The 27,911-nt window shown below is 39.9% G+C and overlaps 2 protein-coding genes across 2 annotated transcripts; one reads left to right on the forward strand and one right to left on the reverse strand.

The window, feature by feature from the left end:
• The first annotated feature begins 3,681 nt into the window (after positions 1-3,681).
• rlbp1a (retinaldehyde binding protein 1a) lies at positions 3,682-8,621 on the forward strand. Its single transcript, XM_047580514.1, has 8 exons — positions 3,682-3,803; positions 4,756-4,798; positions 5,207-5,335; positions 5,459-5,663; positions 6,538-6,716; positions 6,821-6,979; positions 7,640-7,750; positions 7,831-8,621. Exons 2-8 carry the CDS (start codon positions 4,790-4,792, stop codon positions 7,975-7,977), a joined length of 939 nt encoding a protein of 312 aa, XP_047436470.1. The 5' UTR covers positions 3,682-3,803; positions 4,756-4,789; the 3' UTR covers positions 7,978-8,621.
• Positions 8,622-9,117: 496 nt separating this feature from the next.
• LOC125005018 (monoacylglycerol lipase ABHD2) lies at positions 9,118-26,095 on the reverse strand. Its single transcript, XM_047579914.1, has 12 exons — positions 25,922-26,095; positions 23,562-23,637; positions 23,111-23,145; positions 22,742-22,957; positions 19,731-19,906; positions 18,514-18,681; positions 18,122-18,305; positions 17,261-17,353; positions 16,448-16,549; positions 16,174-16,243; positions 15,981-16,065; positions 9,118-13,174 (listed from the first exon to the last, which is right to left on the reverse strand). Exons 4-12 carry the CDS (start codon positions 22,948-22,950, stop codon positions 12,966-12,968), a joined length of 1,296 nt encoding a protein of 431 aa, XP_047435870.1. The 5' UTR covers positions 22,951-22,957; positions 23,111-23,145; positions 23,562-23,637; positions 25,922-26,095; the 3' UTR covers positions 9,118-12,965.
• Positions 26,096-27,911: the final 1,816 nt, after the last annotated feature.

Raw genomic sequence — 27,911 nt, forward strand, 5'->3', positions numbered from 1 at the left:
TGCATGTGTTGTTTTTTTTTTTGTTTTTTTCATTTGTTGCTGTTTACTCAAAGAGTGTGTAACCATTGGGGTTAAGTTGCGGTTGTGTGGTTGTGGTGGTTGTTTGCATGTCAGCGCTAATGAGGGAAAGTGTTGAACGTGGAGGCCACTTGGTGGTGGTGTTGATCCCCTGACTAATGTCACGGACGGCACTTCACAGAGGCAGGGTATACACTCACTTGCCAGTTTATTAAGTACACTAATGAAAACGTACACATTCTAGTGTAAGAGCACTTGTTCCCTCTTCATGACTATTATACTGATCAGTTTATGTTGAAACATCGTCAGAAAGGTGGCAACTAAACTGCTGTTTCTTTCATTTAGCCTAGTCCACAGGCTAAAATGAGGTTTGCAAAATAATTAAAACATGTCTCGATAAAACACAATAAAATGAAACGGTACAAACAGACTTCACAGTAGAGTAATACTAATGTTATAATCCATTTCATAATGAAATAGCCATGTCATCTTTAAAAGCTCTGGTTATCTTGCAAATAAAAATTGCCCATTGCCATTTTATGGAGCATTGTAACTGGAGCATTTAACATTGATGAAAAACTTGGAAAACGGTTTGGGTACACTAGGAGGGTAATGAGGGATAATGAACTAAGAAACTCTTCTGTGATAATGTGGAAGAAGTGATTCTGTTTGCATTTGTATCTGACTGTGTCCCAGAAACAGCAACAAGAAAAAAAAAACATTAAATTGTGTCTGATGAGATGCGCGGAGGCCTTGTTAACCCATGTTTGTCTCTGCCAGGGAATAGGAGGCTATTCATGAGCATCCACTAATGAGAGGTGCTGATGGAGGAACAATAGTACAGTAAGTCTGCCAGTTCTGGACGACAGAGGCCTCAGTGTGTGGAGGACGGAGCCCCAGCAGAGCTCTGAGTTTTAGTGCGGGATGGACGCTTTCTCTGTTCGCCCTCAGCTCATTAACTTCTTCTCACTGATGCCACTCAATACTGCAGATTGTTTTAGTAAGTGTGGATAAAGCCTGCTTTTTCAGACACACGGTTCATCATTTAAAAAGTAGGTATAGAGGTTTGATAAATGCACAAATATAACTGGACTTACATGTGTCCAATTAGTAAGAAGACAGACCCAGAAAGTGGTTAGCTGTTTAAAATTCTGTAATATGGTGAATTAGCTTAGTTTTTAGTTAAATAAAGTTTTCCACTGTTCATACAGGATTCTGTATTTCAAATCTGTCCCATCAAAAGAACAACTGGTGGTTTAGGAAATCTGCCTTGTCCACATGAAGCCAAAATGTTTCTATGTTTATGAACTTCAAATTTACCTCGTCGATACTGCTGATAGCAACAGAGGCTGGTGACTCAAGAAAACCACTTATAAAACATTAGGAATAATTACAAATAACAAACAATAAGGAGTGACTTTGTGAGATGCTTATTGTCTGTTATTTATTTACAGATAGAGGCAAACATGTAGTTTTCTTTATTCCAGAACAATACATAAAATGCTTTAAACTCTCAGGAAAAGCTGGGAATGCAGAGCTGCCAAAATATTCAAAGTAAAATAGTTTGTATGGAACAATGAGGGGAAGACTGTAACTATAGGTGGATCAGACAGGCTGGCTGGTTTCATTGGAAATGCTGGTAATAAAGGATCACAGAAAGGCAAACAGTCTGAAGTGGGTTGTTTACAGGAACAAAACAGTCCATGAGGAAAAAGAACGACATGACAATCTGTCAAAACACTGGGGAAAAAGTGTGAAAACATAAATGTCGGCTGTTTAGGAAATGGAAAACAAGGGATATGGAAAGTGGAATGTGGGCAAATATGTTAGGAAAAAGGTGAGTAGGTAGGTGGACTGTGACGAGGAGAAAAATCCGAGGACATCTGGTGGTCAGAAAGAGAGTGGCAGGAGGCAGAGGGCAGGGGAAAATGGTAGAGGAATAGTTTTAGTATTCCAACAAGATTGACTGCAGAGTTTCCACGTACAGTACATGCACTTAATGGATGGATGTGAAACACAAACTGGGCTGGAACATGAGGCATTATAGACATTTAATATAAACTTAATGAGGAAAATGTGTGAATGTCGTTTTAAAGTCTCTTTGTCTGTGTTGTGTAGCTGCCTCGGGAATACGGCTGAAAATTAGCATCTGTGCTAAGACTGGCGCATTTACACTGATGTTGATTAATGTGCACTGTCCCAATTCAGTAAATTAATAATAATAATAATAACAAACAGTAAATTAACATCTGAAACACACCAACACACACATATTTGCTCATATATACTTATAGCTAAATGCTGACATTGACGAAATTCTGTTAAACAGCAGGTTTGCCACGTTAGTTAGCATGTTAGCTCCCTAGCATTTGTTAATTAGCACTAAATGCAAAGATCACATGAGGCCAGTGGGAATGTCATTGTCCTGAATGTTTGTTTTGACCAGATGATATTGAGTTAGAAACTGGCCTATATGTAAAATATAAAGGAATTAGTAAAGAGAAATGGTTAGAAATGACACAATGCTTGCCATTTAATTCCTCAGCCATGCCTGGCTATCTTATAAAAGTAAAAGCATAAAGCGACAGGCATATGTGTTTAATAAAGACTCAAATTTTAAATGTGAACCCTTTAAATGATTAAAGTCAGTAGGGCAAACAGCTGTCACCAATGCTAAATTTTTAATTTCTGCTGCAAAAATGACACCAAGAGAATTAAGGACAGTAAAAAAACAAAGATGGAGGTAAAATTACATTTAAAAAAAAGACCCCAATCCCCCCAAAAAAGGGCAAAATTAGGAGCACATTAACTAGTATAATTGATTTTTAATTACACCAGTTAATGGCTGGCACAAAAAACAGAGGCCGGTCTCTCTCTTTGATGCTGTGCAGTCATGGGGAATGAATCCGTAATCTGGGACCCAAAACAAGTGGTCCCCTCTGAGGAGGATATTTCAAAGAATGTGCAGAGAGGAATGTTCGACGTGAACACGTTAGTGCTCCTTCACAGGCGGTCGTCTCGCTCATATGACATTTGCACATGAGCATCGAGTTGAATTCCCACCTTTCATGTCACATGCGCCGGGGATTAACTTTCAGTCTGACACAGAAGACGGAGCAGCGAGAGAACAACAAGGAAACTCTCCAACAGTTTTGTGTGTTGTGTGATGTTTTGGGAGGTAGAGATTGTGGAGATGAAGGCAACCCTTAGGCCTTAAATGGTGAATGGTCTTTTTATTTGGATGACAACAAACCTGCTGCAGTGGTGCTTCTTTGTTGACCATCAGTCCAGAGTGCAGTGGACTGGAGGAGCTGAGCAAAGGCCAAACAGGACTGTGTTTTCTGAACTAATTAGTTTTGAGAAATAATGATATTTACCCTGATCAGGCATAACATTATGACTACCTTCCTAATATTGTGTAGGTTGTGTGCGTTGCGGAAGAACATGGTCACAGTGTTATTTACCTCTCCTGGTTCTAATCTTGTGGCTGATCCGTTTCTATCACTATGTTGTTGTGTTGCGTCCCTTAACATCACCACACACCATTTAGTAGTCCGAGCCTGTGCCCATACCCCTCTTCTTCTCCTCCACCTCCTCCTCCTCCGTCCCAGCTCCCTCTTCACTTCACGGTTTGCATTATGTAGATTAGCCGCTCGTTGTAATCCACTGTGTCATTTTAATCCTACTTTGATTGACGTTTTTGCTAACTCCTCCCCTCCTGGTCCTCCCTGCTCCTGCTGTCTCCTCTGCCACTCTCCGAAGGTCTCTCATCCCGGCTGCTTAAGGTAAGGCTGCTCTTTAGCCAAAACAACCTCAAGATAGACCAGGAAATAAAGGCAAATGCGTGCAAATATTATACAGGTTTTGGTTTGAAGTAGTCATCAGGTAAGGTAAAAAAAAAAAGTACATCCTCTCATTGGATGCTGATAACTAGTGTTAAAGGTAGTGGATCATAAACTGCATTGTGTGTTTAGTATGTTCACATTTTTAGTTGGATAGATATGACCTGTCCCATGATTCTTGGTTGGCAAATGAACATTTTTTTGGACAAAATGCATTATTTATTTATTTTTTTTAGTAACTTCTTTTGCAAATCCCTCCAGTTGCCTGTTTGCTCCTCTTGTGCATTAATATTACGTTTAAGTCAGAAACGGAAGCACTAACTCACAAACCGGGGGCACTTTCAGAAACTCTCGTACTAGTTTTAGTTTAGAAATATTCTGCCTCACTAAATAAAACAAAGATGCCAATGGCATTTTTTCAATTTGCACCAAAAAAATTATGAAATCAACAATTAAAGAAACAAAAAACAATATTATATCATACATTATGATGCTTGTGCTTTACATTGTGTGTTTTTTGGCATTTCTTGCCATTTGACAATGGCAACATTTGTCAAATTAAGCATTTTAACTCATTCATTTTGCCAAAACAACAGGATGCTTAGATCTGTGACTCAGATTTTACTCCATTGTGTCGGCCCATTATGTAACAGGAAGGCTACTCCACTAATGAGCAACTCTACATTTGGGCTTCACTGAACCATGATATTCTCCCCCTCCTCAACCTGTTTATGCAGTTTCTCTATGTAACATATCAATAACTAGAGTGATGTTTTTTTTTCCCTCTTAGACATAAAAAACAACTTGTGGAAAGTTTTGGTAGAAAAACTGCGGACTCTCTTCACGGTTTGATGTGCTCATGCTCTGTTTGTGCCAATTCTTCTTTTCTTCACAGCGTTTTAGCGTAGCTGTTGTGAGACGCTGCAACCATGGCTGCTGTAAGTTCAATCACTCTGCAACAATTCAGAGAGACGTCTCACTTTGTTCATGCTGGCCCCAGGTTCAGCAGTTAAAATTATCTGGGGCCGAGCTTTGTAGGTTTGACTGTCAGCGCATGATGCTGCTTAACACTGTTATTGTGCCAGTAGATGCTGGCTCTGGGATGGACCCTTAAGCTGTTTTTAAGAAGTGACTTTAGAAGTTCACTCTGTAATCATGTGAAGCAGATTAACCGGCCGTTCGCTGGTGTGCATTGTTTGAGATTTGGTTCCGGCTCAGATGGGCTGGAGGTTCACGTGTGTGAGCACCAATACATGCTTCCAAAAAAAATTCAGACAGCGATTTAAAAGATTTATGGAAACACCAGCTCACCTGCATGAGCTCATTACACATTCATCTTTCTGCAGACTGGATCTTTCCGTATGGTGTCGGAGGAGGAGCAGGCCATGAGGTCAAAGCTGGAGCATTTGACGGTGAAGGATCATGGGCCGGTGTTCGGGGTGTGCCACAAACTGCCCGGTCACACCATGCAAAAGGTGAAATAGTCTCATTTCTAAATGGCAGCAGATCCAAACATATGTAAGGCTCGTGTTGTGTTTTTCCTTTTGAATAAAAGAGTCTGTTTTAGATGTTGTTGTTTTTTTTTTTTAACCCTGCAGGCGAAGGATGAGCTGAGTGAGACGGATGAGAGACGGGCGTCGTCCCTGAAAGACCTCCGGGCCACGATGAAGGAGAGGGCGGCGGAGGGAGACGACCTGGCCAAACTGGTGCTGGAGCGCTTCGGGGACAAGCCGGACTCTCTGCTGCTACGTTTCCTCAGAGCCCGCAAGTTTGATGTTGTCAGAGCCCATGAGCTCATGAAAGGTGAATAACAGAGGCGTCCACACAACTTCCCAGGTTAGATATTTCTACTTGTGGAGAGAGAAACCAAAATCTCCAAAAGGTAATATTTGATTCAGTTTCTTTCCAACGAGCTTCGGTAATTGAGGGCGGGACCTCTTTTGTGCTCCTCGTCTGCATGAACCCCGTCCATCTCAGGGACAGGGAGGCAAGTGTTCATTAATTGGAGGCTTTGAGATGCCTCCGAGTTTCCCCCAGACAAAGCCCTCCTTTGTGCCCAAATGGGACACAGCGAGTTGACTTTATTTGTGAACCCCCGGTGTTCGGCTGGGAACTCGACTCGCTGCTCTGGGAGATTTAAAAGCAGAGCAGTTTGACACGAGCACGAGTGGACGCCGTACGACCTAGTTAGTGTTCATTTGTACGCTTTAGACTTGCACTAAATATTTTTGTCCATTTCATGTTCATGTACAAATACTGCTAATTGTTGTTGCAGTTGATTAATTATCACAACTGTAACATCCACTCATTAGATAAACCGACACCTTCATCCGATATATTTACTTTCATACACAAGCACATTTTTGCTTTTGTTGTTTGAATATTTTCTTCCTCATAAAAACATGAATATTAAAGAGGGAGAAGCTGTTAGTGTGAGAGGGGAATGTGAACCTCCTCCCTGGGGTTAATTGCTCCCCGCTGAACGCATGCACACACACACATTTACTGTACTGTGGGTTAATTGGTGCCTCAGTGGTAGTAGACAGTAGCCTCATTGTGTTTTAACATCAGTGATGCTCTCAGTCGAGGTCCGGAAGTAGAACGTGGTTAACCTTTTAAGTTGTCATGCTTTTTTTATGTGTGTGTGTGTGTGTGTGTGTGTGTGTGTGTCCTCTAGGCTACGTTCGCTTCAGGAAGGACTATCCTGAGCTGTTTGAGAACCTGACCCCCGAGGCGGTCCGCAGCACCATCGAGGCCGGCTACCCCGTGGTCCTACCCAGCAGAGACAAATATGGCCGCGTGGTCCTGCTCTTCAACATCGACAACTGGGACCTGGAGGAGATCACTTTCGATGAGGTAGCCGTGCCACACAAATGAACCTTAAAGAACCTTAAACTCCTTTTCCAAAGGACTTTGTGGAAAAAAAAACAAAAAAACAACAACACATCTCTGTTTACCAGATCTTGAGAGCCTACTGCGTGATCCTGGAGAAGCTGCTTGAGAACGAAGAGACCCAGATCAACGGCTTTGTCCTGATTGAGAACTTCAGAGGCTTCACCATGCAGCACGCCTCAGGAATAAAGCCGGCGGAGCTCAAGAAGATGGTGGACATGCTGCAGGTCAGAAGAGGCTCAAAAAGACATCTGAGAATTTCTTGTAGCGACGTGTGGATTTATACTGAAATATCGATACCGCCAATACCAGATCTTTATGCCCTAAAATCAAAATATCGACACTTTCGATACTTTTATTCGAGGTCATGTATGAACACAGTGGAAAACAACTAAACTATTGAGTTGTGGCAACACAACAAACCTTGTGAAACACCTCAGGTTAAACCACAACACAGAATACGAGACATTTATGATGAGGACAGAAGAGGAGAGGACAGTGGCAGAATTAAGATGAAAGTTTTCACTTTTAAAGTGAACAATTAAACAGTCATTTATTTTAAAACTCTCATTATTTTACTTATTCTTTTTTTTACTGTTTGAAATGCCATTTTCACATATTTTATGTTCTGTTTGTTTTATCTGTTGTTGTATTATCTTGGCTTTATAGTAAATGAGGCCACTACCTCAATAATATACTTCAGAGTTTAAATAAATTACTCCGTTGTCTTGTTTTCTTTATGAAAAGTATTTGCATCAAGCATCGTATCGGATCTATATCGGCGATAGCAGCCTGAAGTATCAGATCGGAAAGGAAATCGGTCGTATTTTAATTTCTTGACTTTAAGGCTTGGGGGATGTTTTTAAATCTCAATCTGTTCTCTTCAGGACTCGTTCCCTGCCCGTTTCAAGGCCGTCCACGTTACCCACCAGCCCTGGTACTTCACCACTACGTACAACGTGGTTAAACCCTTCATGAAGAGCAAGCTGCTGGAGAGGGTAAGGACAGGGACTAATCACACTCCGCTTGATCCACTGTAATTTACATCTCCTCTGAATATTCTTTGAACTTCCCCCAGGTCTTCGTTCACGGCGACGAGCTGGACAACTACCTCAAAGAATTCGATGCCGACATCCTGCCAGTAGATTTTGATGGAAAAGCCTCTGTGACTGACTGTCAGGCCATCGCTGCCAAGCTTTTTGGCTCCGAAGACACTGCTCTCTAAAGGAGCGACGCTCTGCTTTCAAACCCAAGAGTAGAGCCCTTCACCTCAAACGCTTCTTTTGTCATCACATCAGACATGTGGTATATTTTAAGATAGATTTTTTTATTATTATTATTTAGTTTCTAAGAGCAGAAATAAGTATCTAGAGTTAGAAGCAAGGGGTGGTTCATTAATGAGCCATATGAGATACAAATGGGAAAGAAAAAGGATGTTTAGATATCGTGGAGAGAATAATCCATAGTAGCCAGAACTGGCTTTTCTTGTCATTGTATGAGCGGAGGAGGAACGGGAAAGTTGGTAAAGTGATGATGTAGATCACAGCCAGAAGAACAGTCATGTGCCTACAACACTGTCAGATGAATGAGTTCAGAAGATGCTGTGGTACAGTTTCTGTCTCAAGGGTGGATTTTAGAGCTGTGTGCAGAGGGAAAACCAATAAGGGAAAAGGCCGCATTAGATTAGTGTTTCAGGAGCAGAGGCCTCCCGATGCAGTGCCTTTGGAGACGTTTCATTACGAGCCTTGTTTCAAGATCTGCAAGTGTCATGTGGGTCGTGATACTCAAGATGCCTGAAGTACCATAAAGACCTATTCAGAAATGTGCATTGGATTGAGAAATGTTCATTAAAATAGATTTCTTTTGTCAGCGTGTCTGTTTCTTTAACAGTCTTCTGGTTCTCGTGCTCGTGTTCTTCCATCTAACCCAGGAGCAGGATTATAAAGGTTTAATTTAGAAGCATATCCTGCTAATTCAGTTTAATGAAGCAGGTTTAAATCAGTTACCATGGAAACCTTTTTTTTTTTAATTTAGTTTTGCACACATCCTTATATTTAACTGCATCTAAAATGAAGATACGACAATCATACAATGCATTTCCTCCATTTAAGTAACACATTTACAAAAGCAGAGAGAATATTAAATAAAAGTAGAGAACAGCAAATCTCAAGATAATTAAACTGTGTAAATTACGGGATCTCATGTAACTTGTTCTAAATAAAAAGCAAAACTATGCAAGCTGAAAAAAATAATAGGGCTTCAATTCAGTCATCATTCACAGGGTTGATCCACATCCCCTTGACTAATCCCCACATTTTACATCAAACTAATCTAACGGATAACGAAAATGAAGAGGAAACATTTCTTTTCTTTTGAGAAAATAATTTATTTTGGAACACAATAACCATTTCCCTCACATATTTAGATCACACACACATACACCACTGGTTTTCTTCAACAAAAACGCCCAGTGTTCGGTAACGACAGTAGGTACATCATGTTGTGTGACGTTGTGTGCCCTTTTCTATTCCTCACCGCGCCTCTTAACCGTCCTTTAGCAGGTTTGTAAACACAAAATTAAAGCTGTATAATGATCAATATAGGTTAACACACTGCTGGGCTCACATCCTCTTGCTTGGGGCTGTTTTTTAAAAAAATGAATAGTTTGAAGAACGACACTCTGAAATACAATGCGCGTTTTTGTATCTGCTGACATTTATGGTCATGGGAGATAGACTATTTGAATTTTTCAGTTTCCAAGCAATTAAACATGAGCCCACAATCTTAATGCCTGAAGCATGAGGGTTAGGATAAATACAAAGGAGCACATTCTTTTTATCAATACAGTAAAACATTTCAGAAACCACACTCCATGGGGAAATTACCCTAATGTACGTGACATGTCTAATATACTTTGACACAACACATTAGTGCTGAAATAATAAGATTATCCCTCCTGGTTTGTTATTGCCTTTATTCTTATGCCCTGGTCACTGGTCCCTATTCAAATATACAATATCTTTATATCTCTATTTTGCCGTTTTCACCGTCAAAGTGATCAAGTTTTGGTTTTTGTTGATCAGAGGTGGTGATATGACACAGTATCCGTACGTTTACTTATCAACACTCACACTCTGCAGCATTTGCACAAGAATATAACACGATAAGTCATCGTAACAATACAAAATACAAAAAAAATAATAATAATTCACAAAATAATCAGCTAGAAAAAAAAAATACATCTAAATAATACATCCAAACCTGCATTTTTGTGCAAAGTTGGGGCGAGGCAAAAATCTTAAAAAGAACACAGGTGGCTCTTACTGCAGAAATTGGGTTTGTGCTGGTGTCACCGATACTCATCAGATTGTTCTATGAGCCACAATAAACCCAAACCCCACCTGTTTTTTTTTTTTTTTTTTTTTTTTTGTGTTATTTTTTAATTTTTTTTAAAGAGGTTGAACCCTATTATCTGACTGTGGGTGGATGAGAACATGTTTGCCAACAATGAATGGCAGCTGTAGTTAGGTCTCCCTGACAACAGATGGCAACAGTGATTTGTGGTTTGAACAATGCTGGTTGATGGTTGTCGGAGAAAAAGACAAGAGGGTGAGTGGATCAAAAATTATCCAAGACAAACTGCAATACAGCGTTGCAGCATTTCCACTCTTTCGTGTCAATTTAAACATTACAGTACATGAAAAGGATTCAAATTAGTGGAAAGAGGACATTCGTATTGGACTGTTGCTTGGTATTAGCAGACGCCCTGAGTTGAGGGAGACCAAGTTGGATCAGTGATTTTATATAAGAAAAACAAACATTGGTGAGATTAATACCTGGATTTCATAGTATTTGCTGAGAATACTCTCCAATGTAGGAGCTTAGGTTTAAGTAAACACAGCTAAATACACAAAACAAAAGAATGGCTCTCCAAAAACTGTAGTCATGCAATACTAATGTTTGATTTCAGTAGAGAAAAAATAAAATACAAATACAGTGCTATTCTTTTGAAAAAGGCAAAAAAATCTCAACCTGAGCTACGATTTCTGAGGTAAATGAACAGCTATGATTAAAGTTTCAGTGTGTAGGATTTAGCGACATCTAGTGGTAACTTAATATCCTTTTCTTCGCCTTAATAAATCTCCCCTACTTTTCAGTGAAGGCGTCAATCTAAAATATTGAAAACATAACTACGTAAATACTGCATTGCATTTCAGGAAAAAAAAAAAAAAAAAAAAGATCTCCCTAAATCCTACACACTGTCCCTTTAAGCCACAATGCTGACGCAAATGGACACCAAGACGTTCCAGTTCCTCGTGTTTGGTTTGCAGCATCAGTGGCGACGCCAAAAAACTCTCTTTAAATTGAAATCCGTAAATACTACCACCCAGGTATCATGAGACACAAACCTTGGCCTCAGCAGCCAAACAATATTCACTGTTGCCAATCTCTTGAGCATTTCAAACCACCCTTGTGTCTCGTCACAGTGTTCAGTAGCAGGTTTTAGATCACAGATTTCTTGGCTGGACTTTGCTTTGGAAGAACCTTCCTAAGCCCTTAAAACAAGGAAGTTGTTAGTTAGATTTAGGGTTTTAAAAGTCCACAGGCCTAAGTATTGCAGTGCGATTTCTCCATGCAGGTTTGTGAACACCGTCAGTAGTTCACCTCAGATTTTCAGTCTGTGCTGCAACACACTCAATGCACAGCCCAGTCAAGAAAATCTTCAAGAAAAGTCTTCAGTACAGTCTTTAAAATAAACCCTCCCCTTTTCTTTCTCTCTTGCATGCTGCATCTACCTACACAATAAAACAATCACCAGCACTTTACAAACACTCCTCTACAACAAACGTTTGGTTTAGCTTTGGGATCTTTAGCCCTCCCACCCTACTCATCAAACCTCACAGCTTAGACTATCTTCAATGGTCATCGCATGGACCAATCAGCAGGCAGCGTTTTTTTTTTTTTTTTTTTTTTTTCAAGATTTCAAAATGACAGTATCATCTGCATCAAATGAAAAACGGTACTAAGGTGTTTGCCTCTGTGCAGTGGCAGTATGTCTGAATCTGTGCAGTAAGAGAAGAATATCTCGGCTGAACCTGCAGCTGATCAAAGGCAGAAGACAGAGTAAGAGGGCTCAAAGACACTGACAACGGACAACACGGGGAACATGTGAGTCATCTAACGTTTTGTTATCATCCTCGCTCCCGCCAGTTCTTCCTCTGTTAGAAGTAGAGCTAAACCCAAAAAAAATAATGAGGAAATAAGGGAGGGAAAAAAAGAAAAGATTGTGGCATACAGGGTGTAAAGTGCATTGAATCAAAGTGATATAATGTGACCGTGGGAATGTGCATGGACCCATCTGGGGTTGATCCCTGGTCATGTCTCAACACTTTTGTTTCAAGTGCTTAACATAAGTTCCAGGAGGATGTTATGATGTGGAAATAGTGTGTAAAATCCCACCATAACACTTTCTACTGTACATTTTCTTTTTTTACAAACAACAGAGTGACAATACACCCAAACAATCTGACATTATAAGGGCTAATAGACTAGGAACAGAGAAATCGGATCACACAAACCAATCACAAAGACCACATGGTCTGTCATGGGTCTTTAACTCTCAGTCTACACAGGCGCACACAGACATACTACATAGAAAGATGCTGTGTTGGTTAAGACAGCGGACTAGGCTATATGGCCTTGGCGGTGATAAGCAGTGAGCTTCTTACAGGTGCAATAAATGGGCACCGACTGCAGCACAGTCCTTGTTTATTGTAATAGGAGGCTTCTTGTGTGCTCTTGTTTCTCATTGGACTATTGTTTTAGTGGTGCTCTCGGGTTTCCTTTTAATTCCGGTTTGACTTAATCTCTTGTCATGATTGGTCAATGGCTCCGTCGGCCAAGTCTCATTGTTGTGGCGGTGTAGAGAAACAAAATCTTTTTTTCCCGCTTTTACAGCAGAAAGGGGCACAAAGGCAGTTAGTAACTATGTTTGTTTGTTCACATACGGTAAGGTGAGGGTGATTACAAAGAGGAACTGTGGTGAAGGCGTGTGACCGGGAGGTGTGGGTTGGTAGTGGTGAGTAGCACCGGAAGGAGAAGGCAGAGAAGAGAGAGCAGTTTAAGGTGTCTCCTCAGTGCAGTGTCGGGACAGCGGAGTCGGAGAAAGAGAGAGGTACAAGGGAAGAGAAGGAATGAGAAAGATACAGAGGTTTAAGCCTTTCCCTCCACGCAGGAGCTCTCACTCAGGGGGCCGCTTTGACACGGGGGCTTCTGTTTCTCCCACTGGCACATGGCATTGGCGTAACCCACAATCACTTTGTCCATCCAGGTGAGAGGTTGGGGGAAGAGCACAGCGCCCTCGAAGAAGCCCAGGTGGCCTCCATGAAGCGTCAGGGCAAAGATCACGTTTGGCTTCTTTGCTGAAGGAGGACACCGTAATTAATCTTTAGTACTGTGCACAGTGCCAGATCAGCAACATATGACAACCGACACTAGACGCGTTCCCAAATATGGCCTTGCTGAGTGTTACATTATGCCTGTTGAAGATAGCGAAGGCGTGCTTGCAACGGTCAAGTAGATAACAACATGACTAAACGTCTGAGGCATAATGAGGCAATCAATAAATTGCTTGATACTGCTCTAATAAAAAAAAAGACAAACACACCTCAGTGTCGGGACATAATCATACTTCTCTACTGAGATGATTTGGAAAAATCTGTCTTATAAACAAAAGTTGGTAAAAGTTTGTGGACATGCCTGGCTCTGACTCCGTGTACCCCAAAGGAATGTTATTTTGCACAGCACTTTTAACGCTCATAGTTTTTGGATACAACATGTTCAACTTGATCCAAACCTCCTTATTTGTCACTGAAGGGAAATGGTTTCATAGCTACCGCCACATATACACTGATCAATCACAGGATTAAAACCAGTGAATAACACTTATGATCTCATTTGGATGCAATGTTCTTCTGGGAACAGTTCTGGGATTATTTTCTCTGCTTCTCTAAACACACACGGCTCTTATAAAGACTGCAGTGTGTAACCTTCTCCTTGTCCTGTAACCTCTCTACAAACACATGTCCACATACTTCCGGCACAACATATTGGGTAATAGATTGAGCTTCACCAACGTGCATGATGATTGTTGCTACTCCATTCAAATTTCTATCATTTTTAATAAATAAACCGTGAAATTCAAAGCAGGCCATCTCCACACTGAACAGAAACAGTAACCCGTTTGAAATTGCTTTACAAACGTCCTCAGGGTGCTGGTGCTGTGGACGACCAGGCAGAGGGGTCTCGTGAAAAGCCTTGGCCTGGATCTCTTTATGTTCTTATCTGGGTTAGTGGGGGAGCCTGTTACGGCTGACTTGTGACTAAAGATCCCTCAGGGCCTTCACCACTGTGCACTACTCATAACAACTGCTGAGCTCAACCAGACTCCGGAGACACTGTTTCTATCTGTGCTGAGTGACAGGCAGGAACAGAACAGTTTGAAGACATGGTCATTGGAATATGACTTTTACTGCATCTATCTGTCCAGTGATACAGTGGGTGTAATTGTCTTGAACCCTTTCCTGGAAATGGTGCGTCTGAGTCACCGCGTCACAATTTAGGACAAAGTGGAAGCTGATCCACTTTTCTATAAGTGTTGCACTCTAGAGACATACATATGTACATATATATATATATATATATATATATATATATACATATATATGTATATATATATACACATATATACATATATATGTATATATATATACACATATATATATATATACACATATATATATATATATACATATATACATATACACACATATATATATATACATATATATATATATATATACATATATACATATATATGTACACATATATATATATATATATATATATATATATATACATATATACATATATATGTATACATATATATATATATATATATATATATATATATATATATATATATATATATATACATACATACATATACATATATATATACATATATATATATATATGCATATATATATATATATATATATGTGTGTGTGTGCGTGTGCGTGTGTGTGTGTGTGTATATGTATATAGTATAGAGTGGCAAGTGCTTCCTGTCAGGACACTCCCACCCACATACACTTACATGAGGAATTTTCCTTTTCCAAAATAGTTTAAGTGGTCGGTCAGTCAGTCTTAAAATAGCACCCGCTGAGGAGAAGTACGCCTTGATGGACACCATGTAATGTGCAGCCAGTCAGAGTTGATTGACTCCTTGTGTTAGTAAAAATAAGGCTCTTGCTTCACACACCGTCCACTTCAGGATCAAATGGTTTTTGGGAACCAGTGACGGAGTTAGACTCACTTTAAACAGATGGACAGTGCGTTATATTTATAGGCGAGCGTCACGGATGCCGCCGTGCCCTGTCCTGCCCTGTCCTGTCGTGTCCTGTCATGGTGAGGGTGTGAAGCAATTTCATCACAAGGCATTTTGGCCATGGAGCCATGTTTCTTTTGAGAAAGCAACTCTAGGAAGCTGACTATAACCTTAAGTCAGACGGGACAAGCCTGTTTCGTTAACCTACACTGGAATGTAAATATTAGCAAAAGGTTATGTCACATGTACAGTGTATGTACACAGATTCTAACGGTCTATTATTACATATGCACCATTTTCTGAACACTACTTCAGTTGTATTACATTATTTTTTGTCTATATGTCATTTTCCTGTGTTGCCAAAGAATCAATCCACAATTTAAGAGTAAGATTAAAGTAAGATTATTATAAAGTTAGAATACCCACTGTAAAGTTTTGTACAAGAGTTTTACTATTATGTTTTTCTATCAACTCACTGAATCAGTCAAAATCTTAGTGACAAGGGTGTGACTGGTGCCAACGGTGCAGGACACACCGGAAAAACCAGGGTCACTGACACTTAAACACATGTCTGCACCGTAAGGGAGACGCCTGGCTGCTTGGTGTGTGTCAAGGCCCTACACTCCTTTAACTTTAAGGTTATTAGAACAGCCCCACTGCCTCACTTACTGTTGCCCCGATTATTCAAACTTGAGGAAAATCATATTAAGCACTTAGTGTTAAGCAAATTAATTGCTAGTAAAATACCGAAAAAAATCTCAAAAGTGTGCTTCATGGACGCAGAGATGCACGGGTTATTAAAATCTGCAGCTATTCTCAGGACACATGCTGGTGATTACCTGCTAGTGTGCGAGGGATGGTGAGCAGCGTGTCGTGAACTAGAGGATCGTCTGCAGAGTTCACGAGCAGAAGTGGCACGTTGACCTGGAAATTTAAGAACACAGTTCCGTGCATCAACGAATAACACAAACAGACCAAAAAGAGAAAGATAATGTTAGATGGTGTGAAGTGTATACAAAACGCAGTTCTTACATTGTGAATGTAATGGACACAACTCTCCTTCTCATAGTACTCTTTGAGAGAGCTGTGGCCGTGGAATTTTCTGTTGAAACCCAAAACAAATCCACCGTCATTAATCAGTCCACAATACAGTTAAGAATTTCAGGTTCAACGTCAACAAACACACATTCATTTAGATTAAAATAGTGACAAGTAAAATAGAAACAAGTTCCAAAACATGGATCTACATTATACTATAAAAAGTGACTCCACTAGATGAGATGTTAAACCATTTCCCCACAGATACCTCATGATGTTGTCGTCGATCTGCATGAGGGATGTTGCCGTGTACAGCCGACTTAGATCTGCATCGATCGCTTTGATGGAACTCCCTCCAAACAGACTGTGCCTGTAAGATAGATGAACATGCATGTGAGATAAATTACAGCTGCATTACCAATTACCATCAGTACCAGCCACAACTCAACACTGTTTACGCTAATTAATACCAAAATATTGCAAACAGACTTCATAATGAAATCTGGCCTGCATCAGTCTTAACTTTTGTGATGAATGGTGTCATTAGGTGAAGGTTACAGCTTTAAATAGTTTCTTCATTCATAGATTATACGTTAAAATAAGTTTTGATGGAGAAAATGTTGTTTGGTAGAAATTGTAATTATTATTTAGAGACAAATTAACCAAAGGAGTAATTCACTTCTCAGAAAATGATCAAGGCAGTAGATTAACTACTGAAAGATAATAATTTTGAGTTTAGGTTGTCAATTAATTTAACTTGACATGATGAAGAATATAAGACCAAGTTTAAGGTGTTACTTAATTCCACACACTAGAGCAAAATATTAATGCATGTCTCTGCACACATATCTATATTGTACTCCAATTGAAACTATAATTATCAATATGAGTCATTTTCTCTGACTAAAGGTTGAAGTTCCATGTGGAGGTAAACGTACAGATTAGGACATTGACCCACGCTGTGTAATGAAAGCACTGCCTCCATTATACACCATAAAAACAGCAGTGATAGTCAGCTATGTGCATAAGAAAATGTTGGGAGGGAATAATTTTTGCATATTTTTTTGTGAAACTGCGATACCTGTGTGAGAGGATGATTTTCTTCATGTTGTCAGCCATGAGAAAGTTATAGAAGCGTCTGAACTGATCCCACTGTAGGAATGTCTCCTGGGCCCTGAGAGAGAGAGAAAGACAAACACACAGGAAGTTGGCTTCGTGCAGCAGGTCCACATTCCAAAAAACGTGCTGAATGTCCTGTGTAATCCACCAGACAAAGAGTCACACTGGTGGGAAATAGTGTCAGGCATCGATAACGCAGCCCCCCGACAGAGAGGGGCTGAAGCAAAACAACTGCTAGCGATATTCAATACAAGTACAACTAAAGGATAAGATGTGGCTGGGTCAGCTCTCAATGAACACGTGAAGAGGGACAGCTGAGGTCTGGACCCTGATTAGTAATTCATTAAAAGGGGAAACTAAATGCAAATCCAATTTCACATAAGGCCAGTCTGTGCAACACACCCTTCCCCCTGCTGTCTAAGTCCAAACTTTAACAGATCCAAACCGTCCAGTCTGCCAAGAGATGCTGGCTGCATTTAAAACACAGAAGGTGGGGCTCAGTCTAGACACACAGGCACACACACGCACAAACCTTTTAAGCACATCATTACGATTTGCGTTTCAGAAATGTACACAGCCTGAACACGGGCACAAATCCACCTCTCCTGTCTCTCTATTATCTATCAACCGAGATTAACTCAGTAAACACAACAGTGGAAAGAATAACTTGTGACTAATCATGTGATAATATTATGCAAGCACTTTTGTGGCGTTATGCTGACCTTCATTTAGATTTAGAAATGAGTGGGCATCAAGTGCCGGTGTTATAAAGCGGCTTTGCTGAAACCGTGCATTTAATAAGAGATGAGAGACAACAACCCACCTGAGAGCGCTGTACCCTTGACAGACGCTGACACAACACAATACTCGCTCCTGGTTTGTCCTGTTCTCGCCGAGAAACTTGCAAACAATGTTTCCACCCAGGCTGAAGCCGACTACAATGAGCTGAGTCTGCGGATATGCCCGCTTAATGTAGCCAACCATGGATGCAAACTCCCATGTGCAGCCTGTAAAAGAAACGGCATTGGGTTACGAATCAATACACACAACAATACTTCTATAGGACAGGACGGCTATTTTTTTCTCAGCACTTCTGATGGAAGGTGCTTTTAGGTCATCGGATCAGATTTGTGTCTCTGTGACCTAGGACACATTACATATGCCCAAAATAAGGCCCATGATATTATAGCATTCTTATAATAAAGCTGAAAGTACCATAGGTGAACATGCGTGGAGACGTAAGCTCGATGTTGGGAAGCGCCCCCAGGTGGTTCAGCACAGCACAACGGTAACCGTCCTTCTGCGCGTAATCCACAAAGGTCCGGATGTAATGCTTCTCGCTATGGTTACCAATGCCAGGGCATATCACCATGGTGATGTCATCTGGTGAAACGGGCAGGTGGATCACAGAAACATTTGGCAGTGAGTAACATGTAAGCACAGAAGAGAAGGAGAGCGCGTAACTCTCCTGAACAAGAGATCACCACAGTAAAGGAATAAAGGATCGATGCAAAGCACAGCAGCTGATCCACACAAAGGACGAGGTTGTCTGTCTGTCAAATATAGCTGCACCGCAACAGGATGGAAACAGTAATGCTACTTTTTTTGGGAACCGAATGTCATGTGAGGCTTAAGGACTAGACGATCAGTTTGGTAGGATTAGGGTTCAGGAGAGGACATCAAAGAAAGGAATCCGCCTTTAAAAAGGTCCTCACACATCTGTTTAACACATATTATGCCTGATATAGAGATCAATAAGTCCAGAGAGAGTTGTTTTTTTTTTAAACCAAGTGGCAAACCTTGACAAAAATCGTCACAGTCAGACGTGATACTATTGCCATAATTTCTTTTATTTTCCAAACATTTCAAGATAGACTTTTTATATTAAAAGCTCTATATAAAATCCTTCTAGGACAAACAGTTGCCCCATTCACGTCTCTGCTATCTATTCCCGTTTCTCAAATCTAATAAGGTGGAACTCTATCAGGAACAACAAAATAGGAGAAACCTCAGGACGATCAGCACAGGTGGGGTCCCTCGCTCAGGATGGACAATAGGTCTTGCATGAAAAGACTAGACAGAAGTAGCAGCAGTAGAATTATAATATTATGAAACAGAATTCAAATAAGACGTAAAATAGAGATTTGTCATGAAAATAAAGAATCAATTACTTATAACTAAGTGAAGTAAACATTAAATGAACCCTTTGGAACTAATAACACATTATTATTGTATTTCTCATACTGAACCACTGTTTAATGTCAGTGTCTTGTAGGAAAAACGTATGTGACCCTTGACACTACTACTAGACTAGACTACTACTCTGCATCCTAAGAATATACCCGGGCTGAGAACCAGGTACCTCCAAAGGGTTCATATACTTTTTATGCCACCGTCTGCTCCAAACAACAGTTCTCGATTAAAAGCATCACCTCCTGTCCGATGATCCCCCAGAGGCTCAAAGAGGTCAAAGGTCGCAGTCGCCCCGTCCTGCATGGGTAAATACTTCCTGATTCCACTGGGGTGAGGTGAGCTCACCCGACCCAGTTTCCCATACAGCGCCGTCTGGAGGTGACCGCTCTTACCCCACAGTAAGGGAGGAATGTACCTGCAAAACACAAAATGTGATTCTCCTGTTACATTTTTTTTTTCTAGCAATGTGAGTTTGTTTGCAGACGTGGTCAAAAAACAAAACAAAAACCAAAGGTCAATGCTGAGAAGTGACGTCAACACAAGGTTATCCACACCGCACACATTTGCGTTGGTGGTTTATGACACAGACATGAACTTTGTAGCACAGAGTTTGCATATTAAGTCAAATTTTTGTGGCAGCTCTGTTCCTATGTTCTGCTCAGCACTTGAAGCTACACCTCTGTAGGAGTTAACTGTAGGAGTCAAGTCTTTGGATTATGCAATACTCCTTTGAAACTCTGTAGCTTATGTTGCGCATTATCAACAATCACCATCTTATTTCTAGACTTAGGAAAACCCCCTTCACACGATGTTTTAAACTACCAACTCTCTCACATTAAGTACTTAATAAGCAGAGAGGATAACAAATCACTTATCATGAAATAGTGCAGTCATTAAAACATGCCGAAATCAATATTAAGCTCATATAACGTTATATAACATTTTAATAAAGCACAGAGAGCATGTGAAATATGTTGCATATTTAGTTGTAGGCATTTGTCCTGGAAGACTTCTCAGAGGTGATAAGATGAGATAAAACTCTTACGTCTGAGTTGTGTGTGGTGCCTTCACACATGATAAGCAAACTCATATGTTTTACTCACATCACGTCAACATGATGTTCTGTTGTTCTGTTACTTTCTGCTTCTGCACCACTAGATTTATTTCAGAGCTTCAGATAGCTTGCACGTAATAAAAAACAAAGTATTTAACAAATAAAACAGACTGTACGGACATCTGTGTTTGGAAAAATGCGGTAGGTAAGGTTGCTATCTAACTTTTACTTCACAAACTACAGACATGGCACAAGATAACACACTAACAAACTCTGCCATTATCACAAATTACAACAGGTCCCTTGGCGACACCAGTCAGCTGCAACACAGACGCTTGTGTCCATATGGAAGAAAACATGGAGATAGTAAATAACTTGATGGGGTCAAGGGCTTAGATATATCAACAGTTGTAACACAACGCCTTCCACCCTGTGTTTACACATCTTCTACAGTGGCTTCAACAATTAGTGCACCTGAGAAATGCACTCTTACATAAGAGAGCTGTCAGAAGTGGACACCTTCCACTTGACTACAATGTAACCGGTAATCACCTCCGGCATGTGCTGTAACTGTACCGCACCTTTCTAGAAGGAACTCTCCAGGCTTAATCTACGACTACATGAAGAGGATAACCTCACTGCTGTAATGTGGACAGGAGGATAAACGCACCTCCAGCTTAGCTGGGTCCATTAGTGGAAGGCAACAGACAACCCACCTCAGGAGTAACTTAAAAAGTAAAAAAAAAAAGCTACAAGTGGGCTTGTGGACATAATGAGAGGTTTTACTTAATGTTAATCCTAAAACTCAGTTTTCTCCAAATCTTAAATTAAGATACGACAGTAACGGTAGCAGGGTTCAGTGTCCATTTTCTGTTTATTTAGATCAGTGCCTGGACTTTAGAGTGGTTAATGTCACCTTGTCACACAGAATGTGCTGTTGTCCTTCATCTATTAGGCAACAGAAAATGAAAACGGATGTGTCAGTGTGGTTTGACAAAGCTAAGATCTAAAGTCCAGATCAAAGTCAAGAGTTCACTGTGTGCATGGTGACTGCATGAAGATAATTTTGCTAAAATCCCTTCAGAAAAACTAAGAATTGTACTTGCTAGAATTTTAGTTACTAGCCTGTTTACTGCTCTTTAAATATCAAGAGCTAAAAAAAAACAAGCTGTGTCCTTAACACTCAGATATATATATCTATATATATATATATATAACCTGTATTATATCAAATTAAACTAATGACGGCAAAACAAGTTTATGCAGAGAAGTGAAAAGTCCTAAAGTTCAATGAAAAGTGTTGTGTTTTCTAGTTTCCTGTGTTAGCCAAAATGCCTGTGTGCATGTCCCTAAACACAGCCAAAGCAAACCGCTCTTGACTGCTAACCTTACAACACCCCTCCACTGCTTTCCACTGTGTAATTGATCTATTATGCAACAAAGCAGGGTGTCATTACCGCTTGGAAACGTGACTTCTCTGCAAAAATGATGTCGCCAGCGCGTAGATAGGTTCCAGGACACTACTTATCAGGCAAAGTACACACTGGGGTGTAGGTATCTTCCTGCTGAACAGAATGTCTCCATTCAGGAGGGAATGATAACAAGCTAGATACAAATATAAACATCAGTGTGGCCTTTTGATTCGGTGACCCTGCAGCTGAAAGGCAAAGGAGTCTGTAACAATCGCTTTTATAAGCAAACACTTGTAATGGACGCTGGGAGAGAGTAGCCCTACAAAGCTGAAAGTTCTTATTGATCATAACAACAACAACAACAGGACGTGTGCAGTTTTACCTTCAAGTGACAGCAAGTCATTCCAATAACGGAATAATTATTTAACCTCAGAGGGAATATTCAAACAATAGCAGACATCAGAGAAACAACTTGTTTTGTCAAAAAATCCCCTTCCTGTTTGGAGAATGAGTCCGTATATATTATAATGCAAGTGTGTCCAAACAGGGTTATCTTTGGAAAAATGACAGCCTTGTATTTAATTCATGTTATAGCTGATACAGCCAGACATCTCTGGTACAGACAAGCGGCACACTCAGGAACACTGATGGCAGATGGGACCACAGCCAGGCAAACTACTGCCTTCCCCGCAGTCCCCAGATGGCCAAGCAGCAGCAGCATTAGCATCATTATTACCGAGGCAACACTTAAAATGACAAAGAGAAAATTGAAAACACAACTCACTCTTTGGTCAGCTGAGGACAGGACTTCAAAAGGAAATGGTTGAGGGGCGTGTCCTGGAAGATGAGGTCCGGGGGTGCGGTGGGACTCTTGAGGTTCAAGCAGCGGACGATGACGTAGAGCACGGTGGCCACCGCCGCCAACTTCATGCCGTCGAACATTGCCGGCAGCTCGGGTGAGATGGTGTGCACGTCTGCTTCGTGGGTATTCATGATTGTTCTGGGAAAAACAGGGGTTCATTTAGTGTTTAACACATCCATAATTGGATAAAGATTTCAAAAAAGTCTCCTCAATTTGTAAAAAAAAAAAAAAAAAAAAATTAAATCAAGCAAAGAAATGTACATAAAATATATCTGATGATTTCTGACTGACCCAAATATTCTTCTTGGTGCCCTGTAGCAGCAGATCTGTGGGAATATACAGCAAGAGAAATTCAGATAAGGCGCAGTGTGTTATTTAATACACTCAGCTTAATTACTTTACAGCTTAAACACGGCAAATAGGAAGCCAAGCTACAAAGAGGACAGAGGCACTGACATTACCATAAATAATTTACAACATACAGCAGGTAAAGGTTGGTTCCCGGATGAATATCACACATATCACACGGGAAGCAGCACATATATTTACCACCACATGTGTGTTTACTCATGTTCAAAGCAGTAAAGTCATCTGAGCTGAGAGTTAAAAGAAAAAAAAATGAGGAACTGTACAACACCGCAAGGACACGGTATCTTCCGAGATATCAAAAAATAAAAAAAAAGGAAGGGAAGTCAGTATTGTTATGACAAAGCAGCTGCAATAACAAAACTATTTTACTTACGTTTTATGTTCAAGTTTGTTTTCGGCAACAATTGTCCCAAAAGGTGTGAGGTCAAGTCACAGTGATGGGGTCAAACCTACAAAAAAAAAAAAGCAAGACAAACAGAATATGTACAGAGACACTGATTAAACCAACAGATGGATTGACTTCTCTCCTTTTTATAAAAAGGGTTGTTGTGTCTCATTATTGCTATTTCAGAGCACTTGCCCTTAAGGTCTTTGTTCCTAATTCAAAGCCTCAACGCAAATTTAACCGTTAAAAAAGAAAGAAAAATAGCAGAAGTGAAGAAAACTAGTTCTCATTATAAGAACCTGCACTCATTTTTCCACTGTTTTGATGTAATTAAACGCATATTACGAACCATTAATGTTTTGAGATTGGACTGAAATACGGTTTCATTAAAACACGTGCGACTTCAAAGCCACGTCCGGACAGAGAATGACATACACGCACTTGTCAGTTGATTAATAGGTACACTTGTGAAAACAGGTGGATTTGAATGTGACAGTCCTGCACTAAATCTAAGCTTCATGAGGGTATTCAGCATCTGCTTAATATAACGGAGTGCTTTTGTTTCAGTTGTGTCTTTCATGAAAGCATTTCACTTGTAAAAATCACTGGGGAAAATGAAAGCAATCTAATATAACGGTACCGCTTCGCCGAGTCTCCCTGAATGACTGTTGTAGCATTTAGTTCACGGTGAAACAATGCAAGAAAGGTGGCAACTCATCTGTGTGTGTTTCTCGGGAGGATTTAGTTTGTGACATGGAATTGTGATCTATTGAGCTGACACATGTTTCTATTAAATTAATAAAGTGCTTTGGCACCATGTGATCATCTTGTTGCCTTGTCACGCGACTGCTTAATTGTTGAAATGAACACAGTTGAAATCTAATCAGTAATACCATGAAGAAGACTATGTGAACGAAAACACATTGGTTATCCCTGATTATTAAAGAGTTTTGGCATTTGAAGTCTATCTTCCTTTTAAGAGAATCATGGGATATGATGATAAAAACGCCTTTCAATGGAAACACAAACAAAGCGGAATTGTACTGCATCATAATTTAAGAAAATTCGCTTTCATGTTGCGAAAAAAAAAAACAAACAAAAAAACTGTAATGGGCTTCTGAGGCTGTTTTTAGGTCTTCACACTCATAGCCAGTTCCTTTGTTTTCATCATTTCTTGCTCAGAAGAGCACCTGAAGCTATATATAAATATATATACCCACACACACACACACAATTTTCATTAGTCCATGACCTGATTTGCAGCACTGCCAACTAGTTCATCTTCATCATGTTTCTATTATTTCGAGATTTGATATAACAGCTGAGTTATGTGCAGAATGACCAGAGTTGATAGGCTGTTTACATTTACTGACAGATTAGGACAGTATGTACAGTCCACGAGCCTGGCTAAAAACAGAAACACTTTTAACTCAAGACACCACCACAAACTACATCCTCCAAAAACGATCATGAAGATGAATTACCACCGTTCTGGCAACGCGTCAACATAAACAAAACATTATAAGAGTCATGAAGAGGGATTTACTGCAGAAATGTGTTTTCAGTCGTGTAAATGCTTTTAAGGGAACTTGGTAATGTTTGCTGTGTTTTCACGAGAGGTGTGTAAGTATTAATTCAAGGAAATTTGGAGTTAAGAGTCTTTTAAAAGGACACAAACTTTGTACACATTGTAAACAAAACCCCGCTTCAGACAGACATGGTATCACCATTATCCACAGCTGCATAAAATTAGCTTCATTAGTTTACCCGGGCCCACAAAATCCAGTGACTACACCTGTCTGACAGTTTGGATAATGACAAGAGAAAGTGTGTTTTGCTATAAGCCGCAGTGTGTCCCTTAATAAAAGAGGAGCCGCTAATGTTAGCTCTTTTGTCACGACTCAACAACTAGACAGAGAGAGGGGAGTTTTACAGCCACGGGGGCACGTAGCGTTAAACCAACAAACCTAAGCGAGACAGAGAGATGTTACTGGAGGAATTATAAAAAAGAAAAAGAAAAAATAAAGCAGGACGTAAACCAATTTGTTCATCTGTGTCACGTTAAACTAAGAGAAGGCCAGCGTCGCATCTTCGTTCGTCCTGGTCCAGAAAATAAAAACCGTGTCGGGTGAATTTGCGGTCCACCCATCCTGAATAATTTCAGTAGCGTCCTATGTTTGCACGGAACAACATGATTTTCTTTCTTGACATAGTTTACATATTATAAATATTATTTTAAAACAAGGCATAGTATCAGATTACTAACGTCCGTATTTTTTTTTCCGTTAAATATCGATTTAGCATCATTTGAGCATCGAAAACTGACACGGCATCTTCAGCTTACTTACCTCAGCTGGAGAGAGAAAAAACAATCAGCTCCCTGCTGCTCGGATGCCACAGCTCTTATTTATGTTCGTGGCTTATCATTTGATTTTTGCGTGCGTCTGCGTGTGATTGTAAAGCATGGTAGGCTAATGTGAAGCTCGCCCTCCCCGTTCTGGTAGTGAGCTAGCTGAAGTAGCAACTGCCTGTAGCTTTGACGTCTCACTTCCGGATATTATTTGCATACCGCCCTCTGATTGGTGGAAACTTCGAGCAGTTTCCACGCCCTCTCGCGAAATGTCACCGCTCACATGTTCTGTCTTGTTTTTATTTTAAACACCCTGTGCATTTTGACAAGATATAAGCAATCGAGATATTAACTATATCTATAATTTGCATCGTTATATCATTTCCTTTGTCTGTTGATAAGTATTTTAGTGTATTTTTAACAAACAGCGAGATGCTTCCTGAACGTGTCAGGAACGTGACCGGATTCCTGTTACATAACATCTCAGCTACGCTTATTTCCATTTTAAAGCCTGGTGCCGATATTGTTATCATTCCCTGAATACACCTTTTTATATTTTCAGATCAAATATCTTCTTTGGTTCTTTATTAAAAAAAAATGCATAAAGCTTAATTAAAATCCAGACAATATCTACTGGAGACACTCCCTGATCAGAGGTTTCCCCTCTGGTAGGCTCAGAGTCATGACCACAGTAACTAAATGACTCAAGCACAGCCTTTTCCCTATGGCTGTGAAAAGGCTGCTGAAGACTCCCCTTGTTTCAGACAGAAATGATATGACCTCATTTTTATATTTATTAATATATTTATTATCTTATAGGCCTGGAGATTGTTGCCAACCAAAATTTTGTTAACTTTTGTGCAAGTTCTTCATCTTTATTGCCACATCCACTATATGTTAATAGAGCAGATGTCCACAGCTTTGGCACATATGTGAAAGCACTACTATTTCTGCTACTACTACCACTACTACTATTCCCACACCACTTTTATTGTTGTTACTATAACACAGAATACATAAATGTATACATGAACATTAGGTACACAAGTGGGATCTAAAAGTGAAAGCTTGCAGTGGATAGTGGATGTATACTGTTAGCGACATGTACAAGATAACTGCAAAGTATACATACAAACATCTAACTTATTATGCTGGACAGTTGTATATATTAATAAGACTGTATGACAAGCAGTTGCAAGAGCGTGTGGCTCAGAAATACTGCTATGTAGTCAGATATATTATTAACCACGTATAAAAATGTAAAATCATATGAATATAATTTTTATGTTAAGGCCAGCATTTCTATTAGACTTCCCAGTTGTAATTGCAGCATAACCTCCACTTGATGGCGACATATTCTAAAAGATTGTCAATAATCTACTGTTCATTTAACAGAAAAACAAAGGTTTAATCACACATAGCTAAACTGTGAAACGTAACAAGATTAAAATTTCCTGTTTTCCACTAACAACTTCTACCATTTATGTAGTTAGTAAAAGACGTGTTTTGTTTTTTGTAGTTAACACATATATCAGTGAGCAGAGCTGAAACAAGACCAACTGGACATATAGGATTTCTTGAAGATGTTTCCCCGTCACTCATCATCTTCAGAAATGTACAAAATAAAAAATAAATAAAAAAGTAAATGTATAAATAAAGTAGAAACAGCTATGAAATATGGCCAGCTACAGGCCTCTATCATTGATGAAAACAACTGGAACATTTCTAGTATTTAGAACACTTTTGTTTGTTTTTTTAGTTAATGATTTAGTTCATTTTAGTTAATGAAGTGGGTGACTTTGTAAAACTCCAGCAGAGACAAAGGAAAAAGTGACCTCAGAGCTAGAGTGCTGGGCATTACACGGTGCCTAATCTGCTCCTAAATAGTTATATTAAGAAAACCCAAACAGAGATTTCCCACAGGGATTAATTCAAAATAAACCACTCATTCATTTGGAATGGTGAGGTCAAGACACCACCGCTAATAA

This window comes from Mugil cephalus, chromosome 3 (genome assembly GCF_022458985.1).
Source record: "Mugil cephalus isolate CIBA_MC_2020 chromosome 3, CIBA_Mcephalus_1.1, whole genome shotgun sequence".
NCBI classification, from domain to species: domain Eukaryota; kingdom Metazoa; phylum Chordata; class Actinopteri; order Mugiliformes; family Mugilidae; genus Mugil; species Mugil cephalus.

Excerpts from the sequence above, each read along its gene's own strand:
- rlbp1a (XM_047580514.1), top strand. Across the intron at positions 5,336-5,458 it reads CCGGTCACACCATGCAAAAG|GCGAAGGATGAGCTGAGTGA; the intron begins GTGAAATAGTCT and ends TTAACCCTGCAG. Across the intron at positions 7,751-7,830 it reads AGAGCAAGCTGCTGGAGAGG|GTCTTCGTTCACGGCGACGA; the intron begins GTAAGGACAGGG and ends AACTTCCCCCAG.
- LOC125005018 (XM_047579914.1), bottom strand. The coding sequence starts at position 22,950 with ATGAATACCCACGAAGCAGACGTGCACACCATCTCACCCGAGCTGCCG. Across the intron at positions 17,354-18,121 it reads CAAGGGTACAGCGCTCTCAG|GGCCCAGGAGACATTCCTAC; the intron begins GTGGGTTGTTGT and ends TCTCTCTCTCAG. Across the intron at positions 16,244-16,447 it reads ATCGACGACAACATCATGAG|AAAATTCCACGGCCACAGCT; the intron begins GTATCTGTGGGG and ends GGGTTTCAACAG.